The sequence below is a fragment of the Pagrus major genome, chromosome 8 (genome assembly GCF_040436345.1).
Source record: "Pagrus major chromosome 8, Pma_NU_1.0".
In the NCBI taxonomy this organism is placed as follows: domain Eukaryota; kingdom Metazoa; phylum Chordata; class Actinopteri; order Spariformes; family Sparidae; genus Pagrus; species Pagrus major.
Window position 1 is genome coordinate 28,531,966 of NC_133222.1, and position 21,344 is coordinate 28,553,309.

The window sequence follows — 21,344 nt, forward strand, 5'->3', positions numbered from 1 at the left end:
CTGGGAAATGATCCTGTACCTGGCCAGAACTTCCCTTTTGATGCAGCCCAGAAGGAAACAGGACTGTGTGTGTGTGTGTGTGTGTGTGTGTGTGTGTGTGTGTGTGTTAGGGAATCGTATATCACACACTTTCAGGTCAGTTGAGGCAGCCTAGCTAATTCTATTCATGCCGGTCTGTGTATGGTCTGTAGTGTGTGTGAGGTGTTTTTCTACCCAGAGTCCTTTGTAGGATGCAGGATGGGTTTCATTGCAGCAGAAAGATATTTTAGATTATTTTGTTTTAAAGCAGCTCATCGTGTATCAATTGGACTACAGCCGGTTGTTGTTGGCTGTATAACTCAGTGAGCCCCGTCATCCTTGCAGGTAAGATAAAGGTTTATCTTGGTGTGCATGCTCTCTCTAGTAACAGGAGTGTTCCCTGAGGGCAGCACAGACGCTTCATGGGTGGCTAAATGAGGAAGGAGTCGGGATGCATCTGTATGAGATTTTCACAGTGTTATAAACACATATGTCAGAAAACATCATAGTTTCACGGTATCAGCGTATACGTTATCACACAATTATTAAAGCTAGGGTTGGTAAGATTGTAAAATGCAGATAGAGCAAGATAAATCTTCCTCCAGGCCTTTCTTCAAAGCCGCTCCTCTGAAACACTCCTCTGAACGTGCACTACCTGACTACACCGTATACCCAGCAGAGCTCACTGGCCAGCTGGGAGATGTTTTAGTTTTAGATCTTTTTAGTCTAATTAACACAAAAATAAACATGCGGAAATGCCACAGTCATGTCAACACAAGCAGAATAGCCGTCACAAATGTACCCCAGTCTGAAAATGCGACCTGGTGCAACACTTATCCCTTAATGCTGCCGGTGTGTGCTGGGTTAGCTTGGCTCAGGGGTTGTGTGCTTTGTGCTACTCAGTTAGCAGCTGTCACAGGTAGCCTGTCCAATCTTTTCATAAGGGCCAAAGGAGACAATTTGATGGGCTTATTAGAGGCCTGCAACATCCACAGATAGTGGAATCTTTTTACTTAATTGTCAGAGAATTTTGTTTATTGATTGCCGTCAAGATGTTAAGAGATTTTCTACGACTGTAAAAAAAGAAAAAAAAGTTATTCCTGTACAATAAATTTTCAGTTTTCATACAATCATGGCACACCTTGAAACCGGTTAACCGCTGCAACCCTGGGAAGGAGTGGGTCATTCTACATTCTGCATCTTTCTGCACACAACACCTCCCTTCCTTCCCCTCGGCAGAGCGGGGGAAGCTCTCCTTTCTCTGAACGCTGCAGGACACACAGCCTCTGTAAGGTTGTTTGTGTTGTAGGGGGCTAGGGAATAAAAACATTTCTTATCCATCCAAAAGTGATGATTTTTACCTTGATTACGTTTGTCAGTCAGCAGCAGATCTCAAGGCCACATGAACATTAATTAATTTCAATAGACAGATATACTTGAAGCAAAGGATGATAAAGATTTAGCCTGACTGATACATCAGGGCTGATATAGTCATATTTTCATTGCATTTATACTGGCAGAAATACGCAGAAAGAAGTTGAACAGCATTAAAGTGCAGCATTAAATGTTTCTAGGCTACATTGTTATGATTCTTAATTTGTCTTAAATCTGAGAATAAGTGAGACTGAACCCAGAGAAAAAAACAGTAACACAGTCTTCCTCCTACAGATGAAAAGTTGAGCAGCTATAAAACACACCAGTGCTCATTTCAGTACTCTCTGTCCTGCTGTTACAACTTGTTCTGGTATGATCTGTATCTTATGGATGCTAATAAGAGCAAACTTAAAATCTCTGCAGCTGTGTAAGTGACATTACTGACTCAGTTTTCTGACTTAATGATTCTTTTATACTTGTGCTACTCAGAGTTCAACTGTTGACATTTACTATCCTGTCATTGCCACTTAACAAGTAGTCAGCAGTTAGCCGAGGCTCACTTTACTATATTTTTGTTGTATTTATGTTTTTTACTTATTTAATTGTATTATTATTAGAATAATTTGACACCCAGTTAACTTTACTTTCATTGTGTATATACTGTGACCATCATCTTTACTACCACTATAAAATATCTGCCCCACATTAAACATTAAACCTAATAACATTAAACAAGGAGTATTCATTGCCAAAAATGTTGTTTGTGTGTGTTTTATGAGTTTTTATGATTAATAGTTATTATAATTGAATTATTCTTGAATATTGATTGGGAGTTACTGGCCACAAAACAACAGTATTGTCGTGCTTTAATCTGAATCTTGGATTTCAGCCATTAAATTCAGATTTAACTTTACAGCCACAGCTGTGGAACTAATGGAGATTTAATTCAATATGCTTACAGTATGTGTTTGCAGGCTCGCAAAATCAATTCTCCATTAATCTCAAGTGATGGGAATGAATAATATTTTTTCTCTTTGCCTGTCAGATACAAACAGGAAAAGGACTGCAGTTGAACCGACACCAGCCTCGTCCTCCGTCACTGCTCCCAGCCTCCTCACATCATCCACCGCTCGTACTGGTTGCCTCCTCCGGTTCTCAACATGGCAACTATGTTCCCCCTCTGGCAGTGCCACTGACCTCCACCCTGGACCACCGCCATGGAGAGAAAACGCAGAAAGAAATTAATCTAGCTGCTCAGGCCGTTTGCAGTATGGACTCATTTTTGGAGCTTTGGACCTGAAATGCTGTTTCCTAACCCCTGACCCTGAACCAGGTTTTAGCTGCTCATTTTTCATCTGTATCAGCGCACCTGCTGCTAGAGCTTCATAGAGCTGCATCAAACTGATACTTGGTGCTACGCTACAACTCAAAATGCTCCTGCTTCCTGTGTGGGCATCCATGCTTTTGGGGCTGCTGGTGGGCTTCCTACCTCTGGTGGGGATGGAGCCAACAGGAGGAGCCAAATCTGGCTCCGACCACGCCACCAACTCTGAGCCCCTGCCTTCGTCATCCGGGTCTAACTGCTCCTCCCAGTTAACCCTCAAACTGGAGTTTTCCTCCAAGGTGGTAGAGCATGGTAAGAAGAAATTGTTCAAAGTGGTAAAGATGTTTTAGGTTGTGTCTCTATAAGCTATATTTAACAGCTCTAATTATTTTAAAGAGCTGGAGGTGGTAGATTTTGCTAGATTCTGTGGGGAAGTCCCAAATAACAATGGTAGGGCTGTCCCAATGTTACACCCCTTATCCAAAAGTTACTGGAGTCCTTTTAATATTGAGAATCTAAGACAATCAAATCTCTTTATCTTTGTTAAGTTTTACATAATGCAGTATCACTATATTGGGTGATATGGCCATAAAATAATAATATTTTTATTCTATATCATGATATACAGTGTATATCTCCATATTTTAAAGTTTTCCTCAAAAACACTCAATAATACCTTGATATGCACAAAATGTTAACAGAACAAGATTTCTTTTATAAATAATCATCAGTAATGTGAATATAATGACAAGTAGAACAGTCTGGTAAGTCCATCACTTTACTGTAATGCAGTCTTTAAAACCAGGAGAAGACAACATTTATGATACATGGATTCTCAAAATCTTTCTCTCAACCATCACTGCTGAAGTTTTATTGGCAAGATGCTTCAGCCACAGCTGCTCTCTTGGAGCTGCTTATAGTAGACTGCAGATCAATATACTAGAAGTGCTTGGGATTTTGTTGAATCAACATCAAGCAAACAAAATGATGTGGAAGTAAAGAAAGTTTGAACCTCGAGAACATGAGCAGATACGTGTGACTGAAATTCATTCATGAAGAAATGCTTTTATTAGTTCTTTTATTAGTTCTTTCTGTAGCTGTATTGTAAACAAGGCCTGTCACGATAGTTATGTCATCGACTTATTACCTGACCTGGACCGTCCTGCTGACCTCGATGTTGCCCGTTGTGTTAACAGTGTGTTATTTATTGTGTCGGTTGCATGGGTTAAATTTATTTCATTTATTTTATGTGTTTATATTTAAATATCGTTTTCAAATTTCAATTCCAATATTGTCTGAATAATGAGAGATAAAAGCTCAATTGTTCTTTGTAATGGTGTTTTTGTATTATAATACTATTATACTATCATTAGATCAGTGGCATGACATTGTCTTAAAATAGCACTAGTATCATTTATCACAGTTATGTCTGGGATGATAAATGTTCAAACATAAAGTAGTTACTGTGACAGGCCTAAATGCAACGAGGTCATTTCAAACTGATAATATTGCAGGTACTTAATACTACATACAGCTCAGTTAAATGGTAACTGTGTAGTTGTTGTGCTGAGCTGAGAATATAACACACCCCACCCAGCTAGTTTACACAACCTGTTATTCAGGCTCTGTCCTTTTCATATAGATTCTATAAATACCAAAATCAATCGGACTCGTTTTTCCTGTTTCAAAACTAATCAATAGAATGTTTTTGCTGTTTACTGAATCAGTCATCTGTCAGGGACAGAAAGAAAAGCTGTATTTACTGTACTGTCATCAGCAGCCAGCAGTGTGGATGTGTTCGAACATTCAAATATCTGCTTTAATATAAAATATTGTTCACCTCAATACACACGGTTTATTAACACATCTCCTGGCCAGTCTAGTCTTTAAAACATCCTCCTCCCTCTCTCTCTCTGTGCAGAGTACATCATAGGATTTACGGGCTATTTCTCAGCCAAAGCTCGCAGCCTGTACATCAGCAGCGCCCTGCGGAACGCCGGGGACGGAGCGCTGGAGTGGCACATCGTTCCCAGAGAAAACCCCGCCTCCGACTTCCCCAGCGACTTCGAGCTGGTCCACATCCGCCAAGCATCACCCAGCAGCCTGCTGACCTTAGAGGACCACCCTTACATCAAGAGGGTGACGCCGCAGCGCAAAGTGTTCCGCAAGCTCAAGTACTTTCCCTGTAAGTCTGACAATATGGTGTGATTGTGTGGGAGAAAGGATCACAGTGTCTCCGAGGTTGGCACGTCCACCCGAGAAATATAAAACTGTGCAGAGATACAGAAAGCTGTTTGTCTGCTGCAGCTCACAGAATGTCTCCTTGTTTGGATGCATTTCTGTCTCCGCTGTGTTTGTGCTGTAAGTAAGGATTGTGTATCTTCATGTGAAGTGCAGGCCAACTTTGGGGGGGCGATGCTGGTAAGGTTGTGCGTGTAAGTGTGTGTCTTGTTGGGGGATGGGAGGAAAGACAGAGAACGTCTGTGTTTGCTCACCGTGGGAGGGAGTAGGTGAGTCAGTGTGGTGGGGTTTGCCTCGATGGGGGCAGGGTGGGGCACATCTTGGGCCTGGCACTGGAAGAAAGCCTTCAGTGTGCCCCCAGCCTGCTTGTGTACACATGTGTGGAGGCCATGTATAGCACATGAAGCCTTTTATGTGTTGAAGAACAATGAAGAAGTTCTTTGTCCGACACAGTTTTAAATCCCTGTCAAGATCTGGATCCCAGTTTCTAAACTCAACAAAAGGATTACTGCTTTGTCTCAGTCAATTAGTAGGAATAGTTTATTAGTTTTTATACTTTATTTTACTGTGTTTCAAAATGTTCAGCCCTTAAAAGCCATAGGTACAATTATTTTTTTAACCATACCATTATCTCCAGTTCATGAGTTAATTATTACTTTATCTCCAGATAACAAAGATTGTTTTCTCACGATAACAGATTAATTTATCTCTTTATCACAAGAAAATAAGCATTGTTATCCTGAATAATGGGATAAATTAATCTGTTATCACAAGAAAACTAAAGGCTGCTCGCTTTTATCACTTACAGATTAATGTTTATTAAATCAGCAGTGCCATGCACATGCATAGAAGGCGTCTTGACAAGTGTAGCAACTAATTTAAGCTAATAATGTACCCTTTAATGATCAATGCATCAGACTGTACTGTAGTGTTATTCATTTACATACAGTATACCAAGCTCCCACCAATGTGGGCAGTCTGTTTTCCCTATGACGAGAGGTCGTAGTCTACTGTACAGTAACCCATCTGCTTTGGGTTGGTCACTGTACGTAAGACTGTTGTGTCATTCTGCCCTGTCTCTACACTGAATGGAAAGATTTAGAGCTGCTTACACTGTTATGCTATCTGTCACAGACTTACAAACATGACATATCGACCACTAGCCAGCTATTTCTCACAAGTGTCTCACTTTACAAAGTCTGTGTAGAAAAAAGCACTAGATATTAATTCTGTTGTTACACCCATCCCTTACAGTAGCTATAATGTAAATACCCTCGTATCAAATCAAAAGGTAAAACATTCAAATGGCAAACGTTTTTAAAAAGTTATTACGGCTCACTTTTCAAATTCCCAAACCCACCCCACAGAGCAATGTGTGTGTCATGGTTCAATCTTATGAATCTTTGGTTTTCTCATGATAAATGATCTCTTCATCTCTGGACATCTCTCATAACATTTGTTATTTTGTGATCTTGAAAAAAAACAATTCAAATTGAACTCATTATCACAGGAAAACAGACAAAATAATACAGTGTGTGTGACTCATGACGTCTCTTTAAACATTCATACTTTCAGCTAAAAACTTGCCTCAAACAACACATTTTCAAAATGTATTTGAATTCTCTTAAATATTCCAACGTTCTCTCACCTTTTTTTCACCTCTGTCAGAGATTTTCTGTGACCTCATTTCAAGTTCATGTTCATTTCAAACCCTTTTCCAGATCCAGATCCAGATGATGAAGTTACATCACACACAGCTGTAGAAATTCTTACAAAATTGACCTTAACCTCTTTTGTCCATACTTAATACACATTCTTCTCTCACATAGTGTGATTATTGAAACAGCTGGAGTTGTAGATTTTGCACAATCCTTTATGTGCAAATGTGATTTAAAAAATGCAATTTAAATAATGCAAGGGACTGTAACACAAAAACAGATAGCTGAGGTTGTAAGGTGACAGTACCACTGGTTATCCACATTTTGCAGACATAGACTGTATTCAAAAAGCTTAAACCACCCGGTGCACTCTAGAGAAGCTAATGGAAATACTGCAGAGCACGTGTTGCTATGTTTAGCTCAATAAGTGACCAAATGGTTTGTTTATTAACAGAACTGTGTGAATGTATTCTGAACGCATGAGAGAGCAGGCGTATGTGTCGGAAATTATTTACATGACGTGCACTGAATTCAAATTGAAGCGGTCAGTGTTTTGAAGGTGGCTGTAGTGTCCTCACACCGTCTCCTGGGAGTGTAGATGACTCTAGATACACCTTAAATCTGGTTGTAGAGTAAAATAGGGCTATGCCACGTTCACTGGATACTTGTTAGATGAGTTAATTTGAAGCAGCTGCCCAGTGAGGTAATGAATTGTTAGGAGAGATAAGAGAGAAGACCTCACTCCTAATCTAAAGGTATAAAAGACCGCAGGGCTCCGCTGCTGTCTGCTAATGACCTCCTGATAATTTGCTCCGTCCAAGTGATTCGGATTGTGATAAGATTCGCTGAAATGAGGCCGAGTGATCAGCCTCACATCATAGCCAAGAGATGGAAGGAGGGAGAGAGACACAAAGAAAGAAGGGGGGAGAAATGAGATGAAATGAGGCATCAGAACGTGATGAGCCTGATCAGGTCAACAGGGAGATTGTGTCATCTGCTGAGGTGATCATCTCAGCAGAATGAGCATGATCATCTAAAATATAAACCTGGAGTTACCTGAATACAGAATGTAGAAGACTTCATTTCAACTTTGCTGTAACACATTCGCCTGTGTTCTGTCTCCATAGCACCCGAACCTGCAGCGCCCTGCAACGCCACCCGCGGGACGCAAAAATGGCAGTCGTGGCAGTCATCACGGCCTTTCCGACGGACCAGCCTGTCGCTGGGCTCGGGTTTCTGGCACGCCACTGGTCGCCACTCCAGCCGGCGTCTGCTGCGGGCCATCCCCCGCCACGTCGCCCAGATCCTGCAGGCAGACGTTCTCTGGCAGATGGGACACACGGGTGAGACCTCGGACCTTTTGATTTCTCTGATTAGAGGGCCAGGGTGATGGGGTCTCGACCAAACATCTGCGCTAAATGTTTACATGATCAAACAGAAATGAAGGACTGATTATAATGAAAGAAGGCTCATGACAGAAAAACTAAGAGAGGACATCTTTTATTTGTTTTTGATCTTAAAAGTAGAATGCTCTTCTGGCAACCTGATGTTATTATTGACATGTTATAAATGAAATCGATTTCACCTGTCTGTTGCGTGTGTACAGGTTCTGGTGTGAAGGTGGCAGTGTTTGATACAGGCCTCAGCGAGAAGCACCCACATTTTAAGAACGTGAAGGAGAGGACCAACTGGACTAATGAAAAGACACTGGATGACGGTGAGGAGGAAGAACAGTGGTGGTGATAATTTGATAATGGCTGGTACTGAAGCCCAAAAGTTGGCTGAAGTTGTGCTGGGAGTGTTGGAACAAGACCGAAAAAGTGTATGTGTGTGTGAGAGAGAGATAATGATTGTTGGATGACGATCAATCTCTTCCTGTTTTTCAGGTCTGGGCCACGGTACATTTGTAGCAGGAGTGATAGCCAGCATGAGGGAGTGTCAGGGCTTCGCTCCCGACTCTGAGCTGCACATCTTCAGAGTGTTCACCAACAACCAGGTATAAACATTCTCCCAACACACCACTGGGCTTTACAGTTGTAGTAGTATATGGGAAAAACAACCAAAGTTATGAAAGGGCAAAGAAATATATATATTTGCAATAGAAGATTTGCTAACTTAAAGGAATAGTTCAGTAGTTTTGAGTAATCCGTGTGCAGCACAGAACCTCTGTGAAACCACAAATTGCCATCTTTACTCTAGATTTGTATGGATTGAAAAACAGGTATGAAATGTTAATTCATTAACTTTAGAGGTGGTGGTGTGTAGACTGTTCACTTTGTACCTGTTTCCTCTTCTTTAGCTTTATTGTAAGCTAAGCTACCTGGTTGCTAGCTGTAGCTTTGTGTCGAAAGGACAGACATGATAGTGTTTTCAATCATTTAAAAAAAGCAGTATTTGTATTTTCCAAGATATTGAACTATAACTTTTAAATGATATCATCAGGCAGTGCTGTGTATTACCTGTTAAATTCAGGATTCACTTTTCTATCCAAACATCTTAAATGTATGTCAGTATTTCCAGTGTCGTTTTTTTGTTGTATGTTGCTTGTTTTTAAATTGTTGTTTGTTCCTTTATGTGAAACTGTTTATGCTGCTGTCTTGGCCAGGACTCCTTTATAAAAGAGATTTTGAATCTCAATGGGAATTTTCCTCATAATATAAAGGTTAAATAAAACAATGGACAGGAGTTCTACTGTTTGATCCAGCAACAAAATATAAACAGAAACTCTGACAACACTAATTTAGTAACCCCTCTCCACAAGTCAGTGACATATCAAACCTCTATTAAACCAGATTAAATCACGTTTTAGATGCTTTGGACTACATGAGATTATATGAGATGTTTGTCTGTCATCACCTCCCAGGTATCGTACACATCATGGTTCCTGGATGCTTTCAATTACGCCATCCTGAAGAAGATTGACGTTCTCAACCTCAGCATTGGAGGGCCTGACTTCATGGACCACCCCTTTGTTGACAAGGTAAAAGACACTAGTTTTAATCTGGAAACATTGACGGGTATATTGTCACAAAGACAAAAATGCTCCAGTCACTGAGTAGCATCTGAAAAACTTTGACTGATATTACGATGAGCAGGTCGATGAGAACAGGTAGCAGATATTTAGATGTTAATGATGCTCATAGACATAAAATGGTTCACAGAACAGCTCTCTCCCTCTCAGTTACACCCTCACACAGTGTGTTAATGAGCCGGAAAATCTGCAGGTCAACTGTCAGTGAAAACGGGTCAAACCAGGTGCACAGCATCATTCGAACACTGCTCTGCAACATGTTCACTGCTCACAGATGAGCACCACAACTACATACCATCTGCTATCTGCATTAAACAAAATATGTCTTGCTGTTACAGGCTGACAAGTGCATTTGCCCATTTACAGCACCTTTTGTGAATCACATTAGTGGATCAGTGTGTCATAAAGATTTCAGTGTCAGTCAGAGTTGTGACAGTAAGACACATCCATGTCTCTGGAAAAGTCACAGTCTGTTCTGGTGTACTCTGTCCTCTGTGTGACCTCATTGCTGTCCCAGTAAAGAAAAATAAAAGCTGTAATTAAATGTAACCCACTGGAAGAATTCCTCCCACACTGACTCGCTGCATTTTTTTTGTTTGATTGACAGGTGTGGGAGCTCACTGCCAACAGAGTGATCATGGTCTCTGCTATCGGCAATGATGGACCTCTGTATGGGTATGTTAATCACTTCAACTTTTAAAAAATCAAAACCGAACTTGTGAAAAAGGACTTTTGAGCGAACACTTAATCCTAAAATAGTGTGATCTGTAAAGCTCTCACTCCTGTTTCAGTCAGGCTCTCTACAGGTCTTGAGATGTGTTTTAAACAGAATGAAGTCAGTTCAACAGAAGATCTTCTCTTTTTAAAATTAATTTAGAAAGGTCTTGAATATTTTTCTCACCTACTTTTGACAGTATCATTAGTTATACATTTTTTCTGATTTTTGGCTGTCTGAAGACATTATACATGTATAAACTATAAGTGAGACTGATGCGACAGTGAGCATGCAGGAGGCTGTTCAGTCCTTTTTTGTGGAGTTTGAGTGAGCAGACTTACAGCAAACACTGTCAGCCCTGCTGGTTACAGTAGCTAGGAAGCTGTCAATTTTAGCAAAAACGTCTTGCACTTCTTATCCCTCCGCTTTGATTATAGCTGTGGCCGGACGGACAGTCAATGTTAAAATATTCCACATCTCAGGAATGCCTCAGTAGCTCAATCGGTGTAAAAGCCCATGAACAGAGGCTGGGTTCAAATCCACTCTTTGGCTTTTTGCTGCATGTCATCCCCTCTTCCTGTCATTCCTTCTTGTCACAATAAAGCCAAGCCATATTATGACTTTAATTCATTTTTTTTATACACACATACTGACAGTATATGTGTATAAAAGTATACAGTACACTTGGAAGTCCTGCTCAGTGGCCAAGTGGTTGGAGCATAAAGCTCATGTACACAAGACTGTAAGATCAGCAGTTTAAGTCAATTTCTGCATCTCCAGCTGTGGGCATGTCAGCATTTACACTGTATTTTTTGGCAGGAGATGAATTTTCTAGTTCTTGATCAATTTATCAAACAGAATTGGGCAGCACTGGTTGTTTAATAAAATCCAGTTTTGTACAAATTCAGCTCCATCAGTCCAGAACAGAGCTCTTCAAATTTCTGGAGGAAGCTCCTGATTTTTTAAAATTCAATGATATATTTAATTCCAGTATCGTTCAGCCCTACATTCTGTTATAAATGGTTCCTGAGTAAAACATCACACTCACTTCATCTGACTTACTGGGTCTGACATGACCAGTAGTGTATTGTGGCAAACTATAACTCAACTGACTGAGTCAGTTTGTTGACGTTACGTTTTCAACTTTTACAGGTGCTTAGCATTTTAGCGAATTGCTAAACACCAGCAGCATTATCCTACAATTGCCGTTTGCAGCCACAGTGGCTGCCGCTTCAGCAAAGTTACACGTTCTCACTTTAAGTCTTGCAACATTATCACTGTGTTTGGGAGACAAATCACATGACCATTAGTTTAAATGGATATTTTCTCATTGTAAAAGACATTCTGTGTTGTTGTTTAATGAAATCCTCGTTGAACTGTGCAAACATGCCTCTTCCCCTGTGCCATTTTGTCCGCTTAAATTATCCAAATGACCTCCGAACCAACTTGGTTTTATTGCCCTGTGGAACAACTGCTGACTGTTGCTTCTCTATAGAAGATCATTAACAGGACAAAAAGGGGAAAAGAGGCTCTTGTTTTTGTTGTACTCGCATGTTGTAGTGCTGTGACTGAACTGTGAATTGCTCCTTTAAGTCTTGTAATTGATGTCAAGTACTTTTCTCTCTCTCAGCACCCTGAACAACCCAGCAGACCAGATGGACGTGATTGGGGTCGGAGGGATCGACTTTGAAGACAACATCGCAAGGTTCTCCTCCAGAGGCATGACGACCTGGGTGAGTTACCCCAGGAACACACACTCTGCTACACACCCAGTCCCACGCAGACACACGCAGTATCATTTATCAGTTTTAAAGCAGACATCTACTCCAGAGACCTACTTTGTGCTTTAGAAGCTAGTCAGCCATGATGTAAGCTCCTGATCCCTCATCCACATCCCATCAGCCGTCTCATTCTCACACACACACACACACACACACACACACACACACACACACACACACACACACACACACACACACACACACACGCCACTTTTTTATCAGTCATAGCCAAAAGCAGACATCTGATTAAGGCTTCACTCTCTGATCCAGTCAGTCTCTCTGCCCCCTCAACTACCCTCAGCCAGCCATGACGAGGCCAGAAGGAACAGACAGCACTCACTCACTCCACCCACTCTGCTCTCCAACCTGAATACATCAAAAACATTTTTAAATACAGCCTTTTTACCAGCAGCATTCTCCGCTTTTGTTCATTTGTTCTCGTCTTCCAACCTTTTTTTTCTCGCCCTTTTATCTTCTACTCATTTTCCTTCTGCTCGGCAACTTCCTTTGTCTCTCTGCCTTTGTGTTTGTTGGTATTATGTGGCGGTGTTGATCCCCCTGTCAGCACCATCACATAAACAATCAACACCTGATGTCTGCAGGATGTCTATATTTCCACAGTGTTTGAGCTTTGGGAGGGTTTTGAATAGCCCCTCTGACTACATGATGTAGGCGTAATGACATGAACTGAAACATACGTTTAAGTGTGTGAGTAAGAGCTATTTTAAATTTTGAATTACAGCTTTAGGTCTTTCAGTTCAAAACAATGCCACAATCCACACTAAAGGAGCAAACTACAGTAGAAGTTCCGTTTGTCTCTGTCCTTACCTCATGATCTGTCTCTGCCCCCCCCTCTCTGTGCAGGAGCTGCCAGGCGGTTATGGCCGGGTGAAGCCTGACATCGTCACCTACGGTTCTGGCGTTCGGGGATCGGGGATGAAGGAGGGTTGTCGCTCTCTGTCTGGCACCAGTGTGGCCTCTCCTGTGGTGGCCGGTGCCGTTACTCTCCTGGCCAGGTCAGTATCATAAACTGGACCATGCTGGCTATAAGTGTCAGGAGTTTGATATTTTTTATCATTAAAGTAACTGGAATCTGGAAAATTTGAATTTTGTGTGATCTGGCGCCCCCCACAGTTTCTGAGTGTAACACCACAGTCATAAATACAAATCTAAAGTCTGTCACGTAATGTCGGTGCTAACTACAAACAAAACTCATGACATCATAACAATGTTATGTGTTGAAAACTTGTATGTTGAAGTAAACATGTATGTAAGGCTGCGATCATACCCTCTCACTGAAGTTACATAGTGCAGAAACAAGTGATGGAGGGCTGAGACAGAGACATCATTCAGCCTATAACAAGACACTGTACCATCAAAATGATTCCTAAGCTGTTATTGTAATGTAAAAAGTTACATAATGTTACTGTAAAGAAGTATGTCACTGCTAGAAAGAAAAGCCTCTGTCTTCACAGTACAAAACAATATGGCAGGGACTTCTGGTTCACGATCTTTGTCAGCTAAACAGTACACGGAAATATGTTTCTGAACAGATTTTAGGCAGTGTAGTAACAGAATCTTACAGTTTATCAGCGCTGCCTAGTTTCGACAGTTTGATCGGAGTTCGGTGAGATGGCCCTCACTTGGTCTGTGAGTCTTGCGTCATTTGGCGGTTTATTGACGGTAAAAGAGTGGGGCTCCGGGTGCAGGCAAAATGCAGAGAAGTTTACCATTGTTCAGTCGCATATACTACCACCATTATAGTGATACAAAGCTGGTTGAAAATCATCGAAGTTCCTGTTTAAGAAACAACCCTGACTGTATTCCATCGATGCTAGCAGTGTTGCTCTAGACCCACTTTGGTCTAGTAGAAAAAAATGTGTGCCGACTGTTTTTCTGACTGACTTTTTGACCCCTAGCTTTCTAGTGCCGCTATCAGGTTGACAGTTTGGTTTTTAGTGAAATCTCTCTAATTGTTCGATGGATAGCCATAAAATTATTCAGCCCCTCTGCGGTACTTTGTTTAACGCTCATTAGCAAATGTTAGCATACTAACTCTCTAAACTGAGACAGTGAACATGTTAAACATCATACGTGCAAGTTAGCAAGATGACATTTAGCTCAAAGCACTACTGTGTTAAACACAGCCTCACAGAGCTGCTGGCATGGCTGCAGATTCTAAGTCAAGTTCATTTAACAATGGAAGACAGATGTCTCGTTTGTTTGTGTTGTCAATAGTCCAGAATTGTGATTCAGATCAGGAACTATTGACGAGACAATCAATCCCAGATTTGGTTACTTTTTGCTGTTCACTGGTTGCAGAGCAGTCTGACTAATAATTACAAAATCCAGCTCTCAGCAGCCAAAGTTGTTCTGCTTTAGGTTGTATTCTGGCAGTCTTGCCGTGAAAACATGCGTCATACAGCTTGTAGAATCACTAGTTTGAGATGAAGCGTGGAGCTCTGTGAGGGTTGTATGCAGTGGCTGAAGTGATGAAGCTCCAACTGAGAGCTTCAAAGTCAGGGTGCTGTCGTAGCTGACCTGTAGAGAGGTTTGACATCAGAGGATACATGTGAGGTTGTTTAAAACTCTGCATGGTGTAATTATCTCTTGTGCTGAAATCCTACATGAGCAGGCAGTGAAATGTGTCCCAGAGGAAGGAGGTGTGTCACTGATTAATGTTGGGTATTATTCACAGTCTGTCGATATCATGTCTTCAGTCTGTGAAAGCCCTCTTGTTACAAAGCCGTAACTGAGCCTGTTTTTGAGCTTGTGTTGCTGGATTAAAGATCATACCCTTGTTGACAACAGACGCCTCTCCCTTCTCCCAGGAGAGTCACACACACACACACACACACTCCTCTTTCCTGCAGCACTGCTCTAAATTAAAAGCTGTAGAATCTGATACCAGCAGACAAACTAATCTGACCTGCCCTCCTCTGTCCTCCAGCACCGTCCTGAACAGGGAGCTGGTGAACCCGGCCTCCATGAAGCAGGCTCTGATCGCCTCGGCCCGCAGGCTGCCAGGTGTCAACATGTTCGAGCAGGGCCACGGAAAACTAGACCTGATCAGAGCCTACCAGATCCTCAACAGTTACAGACCTCAGGCCAGGTACATGTCTCCGTGCACACAGATACCACACCGAGCTCCTCAGTGAGCAGCCATGTACAGACATTAGGCTATGTTAAAGGTTAACTCCACCTATTTTACACATTATAGAGTGTTGACAGGTCTTGGGGAATACTGCTGCATATGTGAACAAGTAGTGTAAAGCCTTTTGCGGCTCCAGAGGAAGCTGCATGTGATCTGATAAATTCCCTAAGGTGATGTCACTCACTACGTTGCATTGTGGGTAATACTTGGCAATGTACGGCAGGTTTTGAAAAGCGGTCCACTGGTCTATTGCACTCCTGTGACACTGTTGCTTTCATTATGGACAGTTTAAAAACAAATGATCAAAATTGATACAGCAGAGCCAGCTCTTCAAAACCTGGCATCTACATTACCCACAATGCAACCTAGCCACTGAGTGACATCACTGGAGGCAGTTTATCAGATCACATGCAGCTTCCTCTGGAGCCACAAAAGGCTTTATACTACTTTTTCACATATGCAGCAGTGCTCCCCAAGACCTGTAAGTACTGTTATTTGAAAATGATCAGACTGGATTTTTGTGTCCAGACTAAACACATACCTATCAATATGGGTTGCTATGGTAACAACCTAAGTGTCAGTCATTATGTACGGTGCGGTTTTCCAACACAGAAGCATGAGAAATGGAGATCCATCATCTTCCCCTCTGAACAATCACAATGTTAAGACATGGAGCAGACAATTTGTTTCAGCAGGACTCCACAGACTATTGTTCTCTGTGTCGTCTCCATATCGCTCTGCTAGCAGCAGCATGGATTCTACTCAGCCACTCTGATGCAGTTCTGTGACTCTGGACTTGATGTCACCATTGTGTGTCCATGCAACTTCTAAATCCAATATGAGCGGCCAGAGCAGCCAGACCGAGACGCATCTGTAGAAATCAGATTTGAGTTGCATTACAAACCAGCTCCAAGTGTTGTTTGGATCTGATTTGCAAAAATCGCATTTCATGTGTTTTTTTGCTGTCCAGACTTCAAAAAGCAGATTTGGGCTGGCAGTCTGAACATTGTGTACACGAAAAGACAGGCAAAGTCTGTTTGAACATTGATCTAATGTTGTGCTGCGCATGTGGGCGTATATACACGACAATTACATAACCCCAAAGGAACCTAAAGCCTGTGCTGTCACAGCCTTCTCTCTTGGGAGGAACAGGATGGGCTCAAACTGCTCCTCCATAAAGCACAACAGCTATAGTCAGTATTGAGTCACAGCACTTACAGTGGGATCCAATTGCAACCCAGGATCGGTTAAAAACAGTAAAAACAGACATCACAGAGTCTCGGTTTTGGATTGACATTTTATGATTCACTAAAATCGGTCCCTGCAAACCAGAGACATTTTTGGCAGTAAATTGCCAAAACTTTAATTGTGACTGGTCCGTGCCCTGCAACTTTAATATGACAGGATGCAGTTTGATTTTGATTAACGAGTGACTGAATGAAGTTGTAGTTATTTAGTCATGCATAAAACACAGCTTGCAAGGGCTTACAAGTTTCCACAAATTTATAAGAGCAAGACCAGTTTGAATAATTTTTGACAATGAGATTTTCAGACCTTTATTGTCTACAACAGAATGAAAAAATGACTGACAAAAACATTTACTGTGTAATTCTGGGAAATCAGACAAATTATATAGTCCATCTTTTGTCTTCCCTTTTTAGATAATCTAGATAACTTAAATGCATCAAAGTTAATCCACTCCTATTTTTGATCTCTACACCAGAATATTTTGGGGTTTTGTCAAACCATCTCATGAAAAATTGATATTCTAAAATTGTCATAGTATGTACAATACGTAGGAAATATGACTCCACTTCTACTTCTCCCAAATCTCACAGCTCACACACTCAGAGCAAAAGTACCAGCTCTCATCTGTGCTACTATTTCTGCATCTCTGCTGGTTTGTGTCAGACAGACAGAAAGCACTTAATAAACTTGTTTAGGAAAAACTAATGTCATGCACTATGTGACAATCTTTCCCTTCCTTGTCTCCTGCCAGTCTTTCTCCCAGCTATATCGACCTGACAGAGTGTCCGTACATGTGGCCTTACTGCTCTCAGCCCATCTACTATGGAGGGATGCCCACCATCGTCAATGTGACCATTCTCAACGGGATGGGTGTCACTGGCAGGATTGTCGACAAGGTGCGCGCACAAGACTGCAGTAGATAAATTGAGAAATCATCAATTTACTGAATATTATTTGCTCAAGTTCAGTAAGAGGACAAGTGAAGGACGAGTTTCATCCTTGACTGACCTGATTTTTGTGATGAGTTCAGAAATGTTTCCTCTTCCCAATAAGCCATCTAAAGGTTGCTCTCTCCTGTTCAGCCCATCTGGCAGCCCTACCTCCCTCAGAACGGCGACCACATCGACGTGGCCGTCTCTTACTCACCGGTGCTGTGGCCTTGGGCCGGCTACCTGGCTGTGTCCATCTCCGTGGCCAAGAAAGCGGCATCATGGGAAGGGATCGCTCAAGGTCATGTGATGGTCACAGTGGCGTCTCCTGCGGAGAATGATGTGAGTCACTGAAGCAACACCTGAGATCTGTCTTCTAAGCAGCTTTTACTTTTTCTCGAGGAGTGGCCCCCAAACTTATGTTACTGACTGTTTGTTTTTTCAATTTGCAGTCGTCCTCTCCTATCACTGCTACTGACATAAACTGAACCTTTTTAACCTTTTTATAAATGACTTTTTGCTAACTATTTCAGTCGTTTATCCTCCTGTTAATTAGCTCTTCTCCTTTTATTTACCTCGTTAAACCATTTATTCAAGTTAGGAATCACAGATGTAGAGTATCTAGCTCGTGTAATTAATTGCTCCTCTTCATCTCATTGACCTTTGACCCCTTGCAGTCTGAGGTGGGTGGTGAGCTGACCTCCACAGTCAAACTGCCCATCAAGGTGAAGATCGTGCCAACTCCGCCCCGCAGTAAGAGGGTGCTGTGGGACCAGTACCACAACCTGCGCTACCCGCCGGGCTACTTTCCCCGAGACAACCTTCGCATGAAAAACGACCCACTAGACTGGTGCGTGTGTGTGTAGATGTTTACTCGATGTCTGCAGCCTTTTTCACCGTATCCATTATCTGATTTAGTTAATATTTTGTTCAAAAATTATGATTCCTTCTATTTTAATTCCCAGGACACATTTATCAATCTTAATCAACTGAAATCTGAACTTTTATTGATAAATTTTCTCTTTACAGGAATGGAGACCACATCCACACTAACTTCAGGGACATGTACCAGCACCTGAGGAGTATGGGATACTTTGTTGAGGTGCTCGGGGCGCCCCTCACCTGCTTTGATGCCAGCCAGTATGGTAAGAACACAGAGACAAGAAACAGAATCAGGAGACTAGCACAGCTGCAGGCAGTTAATGGGGCTGTTTTCTTGTGTTTGTGCAGAAGATAAGAGGCTAATGGGTTGCTTGATGTTGTGTCTCTGCAGGCACGCTGTTGATGGTCGACAGTGAGGAGGAGTATTTCCCCGAAGAGATCACTAAGCTGAGGAGAGACATCGACAACGGCCTGTCACTCATTATCTTCAGTGACTGGTACAACACCTCGGTCATGAGGAAGGTCAAGTTCTATGACGAAAACACCAGGTATTCAGCTCCCTCTGACACCTTACTACTGCTGATTATTGATATCATAGCAACGACATGTAATGTTGCCATGAAACCTAACTTCTTAGGTCATTTTTGTCAAAATAAGGGCAGTGTTTGATATTTTACGTGTTGTGTAGGTTGTGCTCGTCTCTCTGGTTGGAAGTGATTGATGGTAAAAAGGTGATGCCACACACGTCTGTGCATCTATCACAAGTTGTATTAATATTTGAACCAAATTCTGAAGTTTTGGGATTGTTTGGTCATGTTGCTAGGACTGTCAGTCAAATCAGATCAGACCACACCCACACAGTTGGGATGAAGACTGTCTGAGTTTTTTGGCTGTTAAACTTAATGATGAAACGTCAAGTTGTGAATATTTAATGTAATAGAGAAATACTTCAGATTAGAAACCAGGTTGTCAGAGACTTCAGTGAAAGACAACATGATCTGATACTGCAAAGATTCTGATAGTACTTGACTTTCGACAGAAACAGCATCTGTTATGGTGTTATAGTATAGTTATAGTATACAGTATATCATGCAGATAACACCTAATACAATATAGCATGAATAAATAATATTGAATGCATGTTGATGTGTTTTCTTGTTATGGTGCACAATGTCACGTGAATAATGATGTAGGAAAAAAGAAATGACTGAAAACAGATTGTCTTCTGGAACAATCAGTTGTTCATGTCTAATTTCTTTTAGAAAACACATGATACAAGCCTCACTTCAGACCTTAGTGTTTTCTCTATAGCATTAAATATTCATGACTAGATAAGCCACAATATAAGTTGTATTTTAAAACACTCTTTATTGAAATATAACTCCACCGATTTAGCATTGCACTCCTGTAACAGTGCCAGACTCACAATAGAAAGTTTATTTTAAAAGTATCAAATTGATGGACTGAAACAAGAGATATCTTCTTCTTCTTCCTCCTGCCTACATTAGCCACAGTACAATTCACAACATCAACAGTATGGTCAGAACTTAGTGATCACCTATCACTTGAGGTGCTCCCTCTGAAGCCACAACTTTTTCAGACATGCAGTAGTGCTCCCCAACACCTGTAAACAGGCTTGATTTGTAAACTTGGTGGAACACACGTGTCATGCGATCTCTCTCTTTTCCTCCTCCTCCGTTGTTGTTGTTGAGAGAGATCGCTGATTCTGTCAGATTTGTTTGACTGTGACCAAACAACCAACCAACTCTCAACATACTCTGATTCCAATGTTGCTTAATCCTGATTGGTTGACAGATACCAACAGAGCCTCACCTACTTCACACCAGCGAGAAGAGCACAGAAAAAACACAAAATACAATCTTTCACATGAAATAAACAAAACTGTTGTAGCTTTGGCAGAAAATAATGTGCGCTTGTAGGATCGAGAAGCTGACCGAGAAAAAAAAGTTTTCATGGCCTTAAATTATTCTATAAATGACAAATGTAATAAAGTGTTGGCAGAAGCTGGCACTGACTCATACAGTGACGGTGCTTTATGTTTTAATAAACAGTCCTGGAAATATATTTTTGGACAGGGACAGTCCTGCAGATCAAATTGAGGAAGTGTAAAACTGTTCTCACTCTCAGCTCAAAACCAAAACTAAATTGCTGCCTCAGCAATCCAAAGCAAATTCAATAAGTAATGCAGAGTGCTGTTTGATGAATTGTGTTTTTATAGAATGAGTTGGAAGTCGTTGAGCTGTATTGTAGTGCACTCGTGTTCTGCAGTCATCTCTTCTATTTGGAAGCTCTCTGTGTCCATTTCTTTAAAATGATCCATGTGTCCTCTTCCTCCATTATGAGACCATTCAGTGATTAAACAGCTGTTACCTCAAAGGCTCCTGCTTTCACCCGCAGCTTCATCATGTCGTAATGACAGCATGACAAACTGCGTTGGGCAGCTAACGGCCCACTGTATCACAGTTTCTGTCCGACTCTCTCCTGCAGTGTTGGACTATTTATGCCTCCTCGCTCCATAATAGATATAATATATCACGACTTCTCAGATTTTGAGCTCCCCATGCAGAGCTCCGAATTAGTCATGAGTCCTCGCTGCTCCATTCATATCCCACTCAAGCTGTCGCACTGAATCCACAGGATTAAAATTCTTAAATGAAGCTAAATATAGTCTTTATGGCTCCAAAATATTGTGCTGAGTAATTCAGTTTTAATTGAATGGCAAGGGTTCGTTAGAGAATTGCTTCATTCACTGCTGCCTTTTATGGACAAATCAGCCCTGATACAGAAAATCCAATTAGACTTTTTTCACTTTATGAATGTGCTGCTGTGGGTTTGCCCTCGTGTAAGGGGCACGCCGTAATTTCAGAGAAGAAATTTTTTTTTTTTTTTTCCATTAGTGAATAAACAAGCTGTTCTCAGAGGAAAATAAGGTCCCTAGAACGCTGTTTGAAGGTGGCAGGGTCCGCCA

The 21,344-nt window shown here is 41.5% G+C and overlaps 1 protein-coding gene across 1 annotated transcript in view; it reads left to right on the forward strand.

Moving 5' to 3' along the window:
* mbtps1 (membrane-bound transcription factor peptidase, site 1) overlaps window positions 1–21,344 on the forward strand; it is a 29,252-nt gene that overhangs the window by 2,939 nt on the left and 4,969 nt on the right. Inside the window, exons 2-16 of the mRNA XM_073472187.1 lie at window positions 2,438–3,028; window positions 4,638–4,901; window positions 7,743–7,958; window positions 8,222–8,332; window positions 8,502–8,611; window positions 9,479–9,595; window positions 10,254–10,321; window positions 11,992–12,094; window positions 13,007–13,158; window positions 15,093–15,254; window positions 17,296–17,440; window positions 17,627–17,815; window positions 18,151–18,323; window positions 18,503–18,618; window positions 18,747–18,903. Of these exons, the coding sequence (XP_073328288.1) occupies window positions 2,824–3,028; window positions 4,638–4,901; window positions 7,743–7,958; window positions 8,222–8,332; window positions 8,502–8,611; window positions 9,479–9,595; window positions 10,254–10,321; window positions 11,992–12,094; window positions 13,007–13,158; window positions 15,093–15,254; window positions 17,296–17,440; window positions 17,627–17,815; window positions 18,151–18,323; window positions 18,503–18,618; window positions 18,747–18,903 (2,288 nt within the window). The 5' untranslated portion in view covers window positions 2,438–2,823. The remainder of the gene's footprint in view (window positions 1–2,437; window positions 3,029–4,637; window positions 4,902–7,742; window positions 7,959–8,221; window positions 8,333–8,501; window positions 8,612–9,478; window positions 9,596–10,253; window positions 10,322–11,991; window positions 12,095–13,006; window positions 13,159–15,092; window positions 15,255–17,295; window positions 17,441–17,626; window positions 17,816–18,150; window positions 18,324–18,502; window positions 18,619–18,746; window positions 18,904–21,344) is intronic.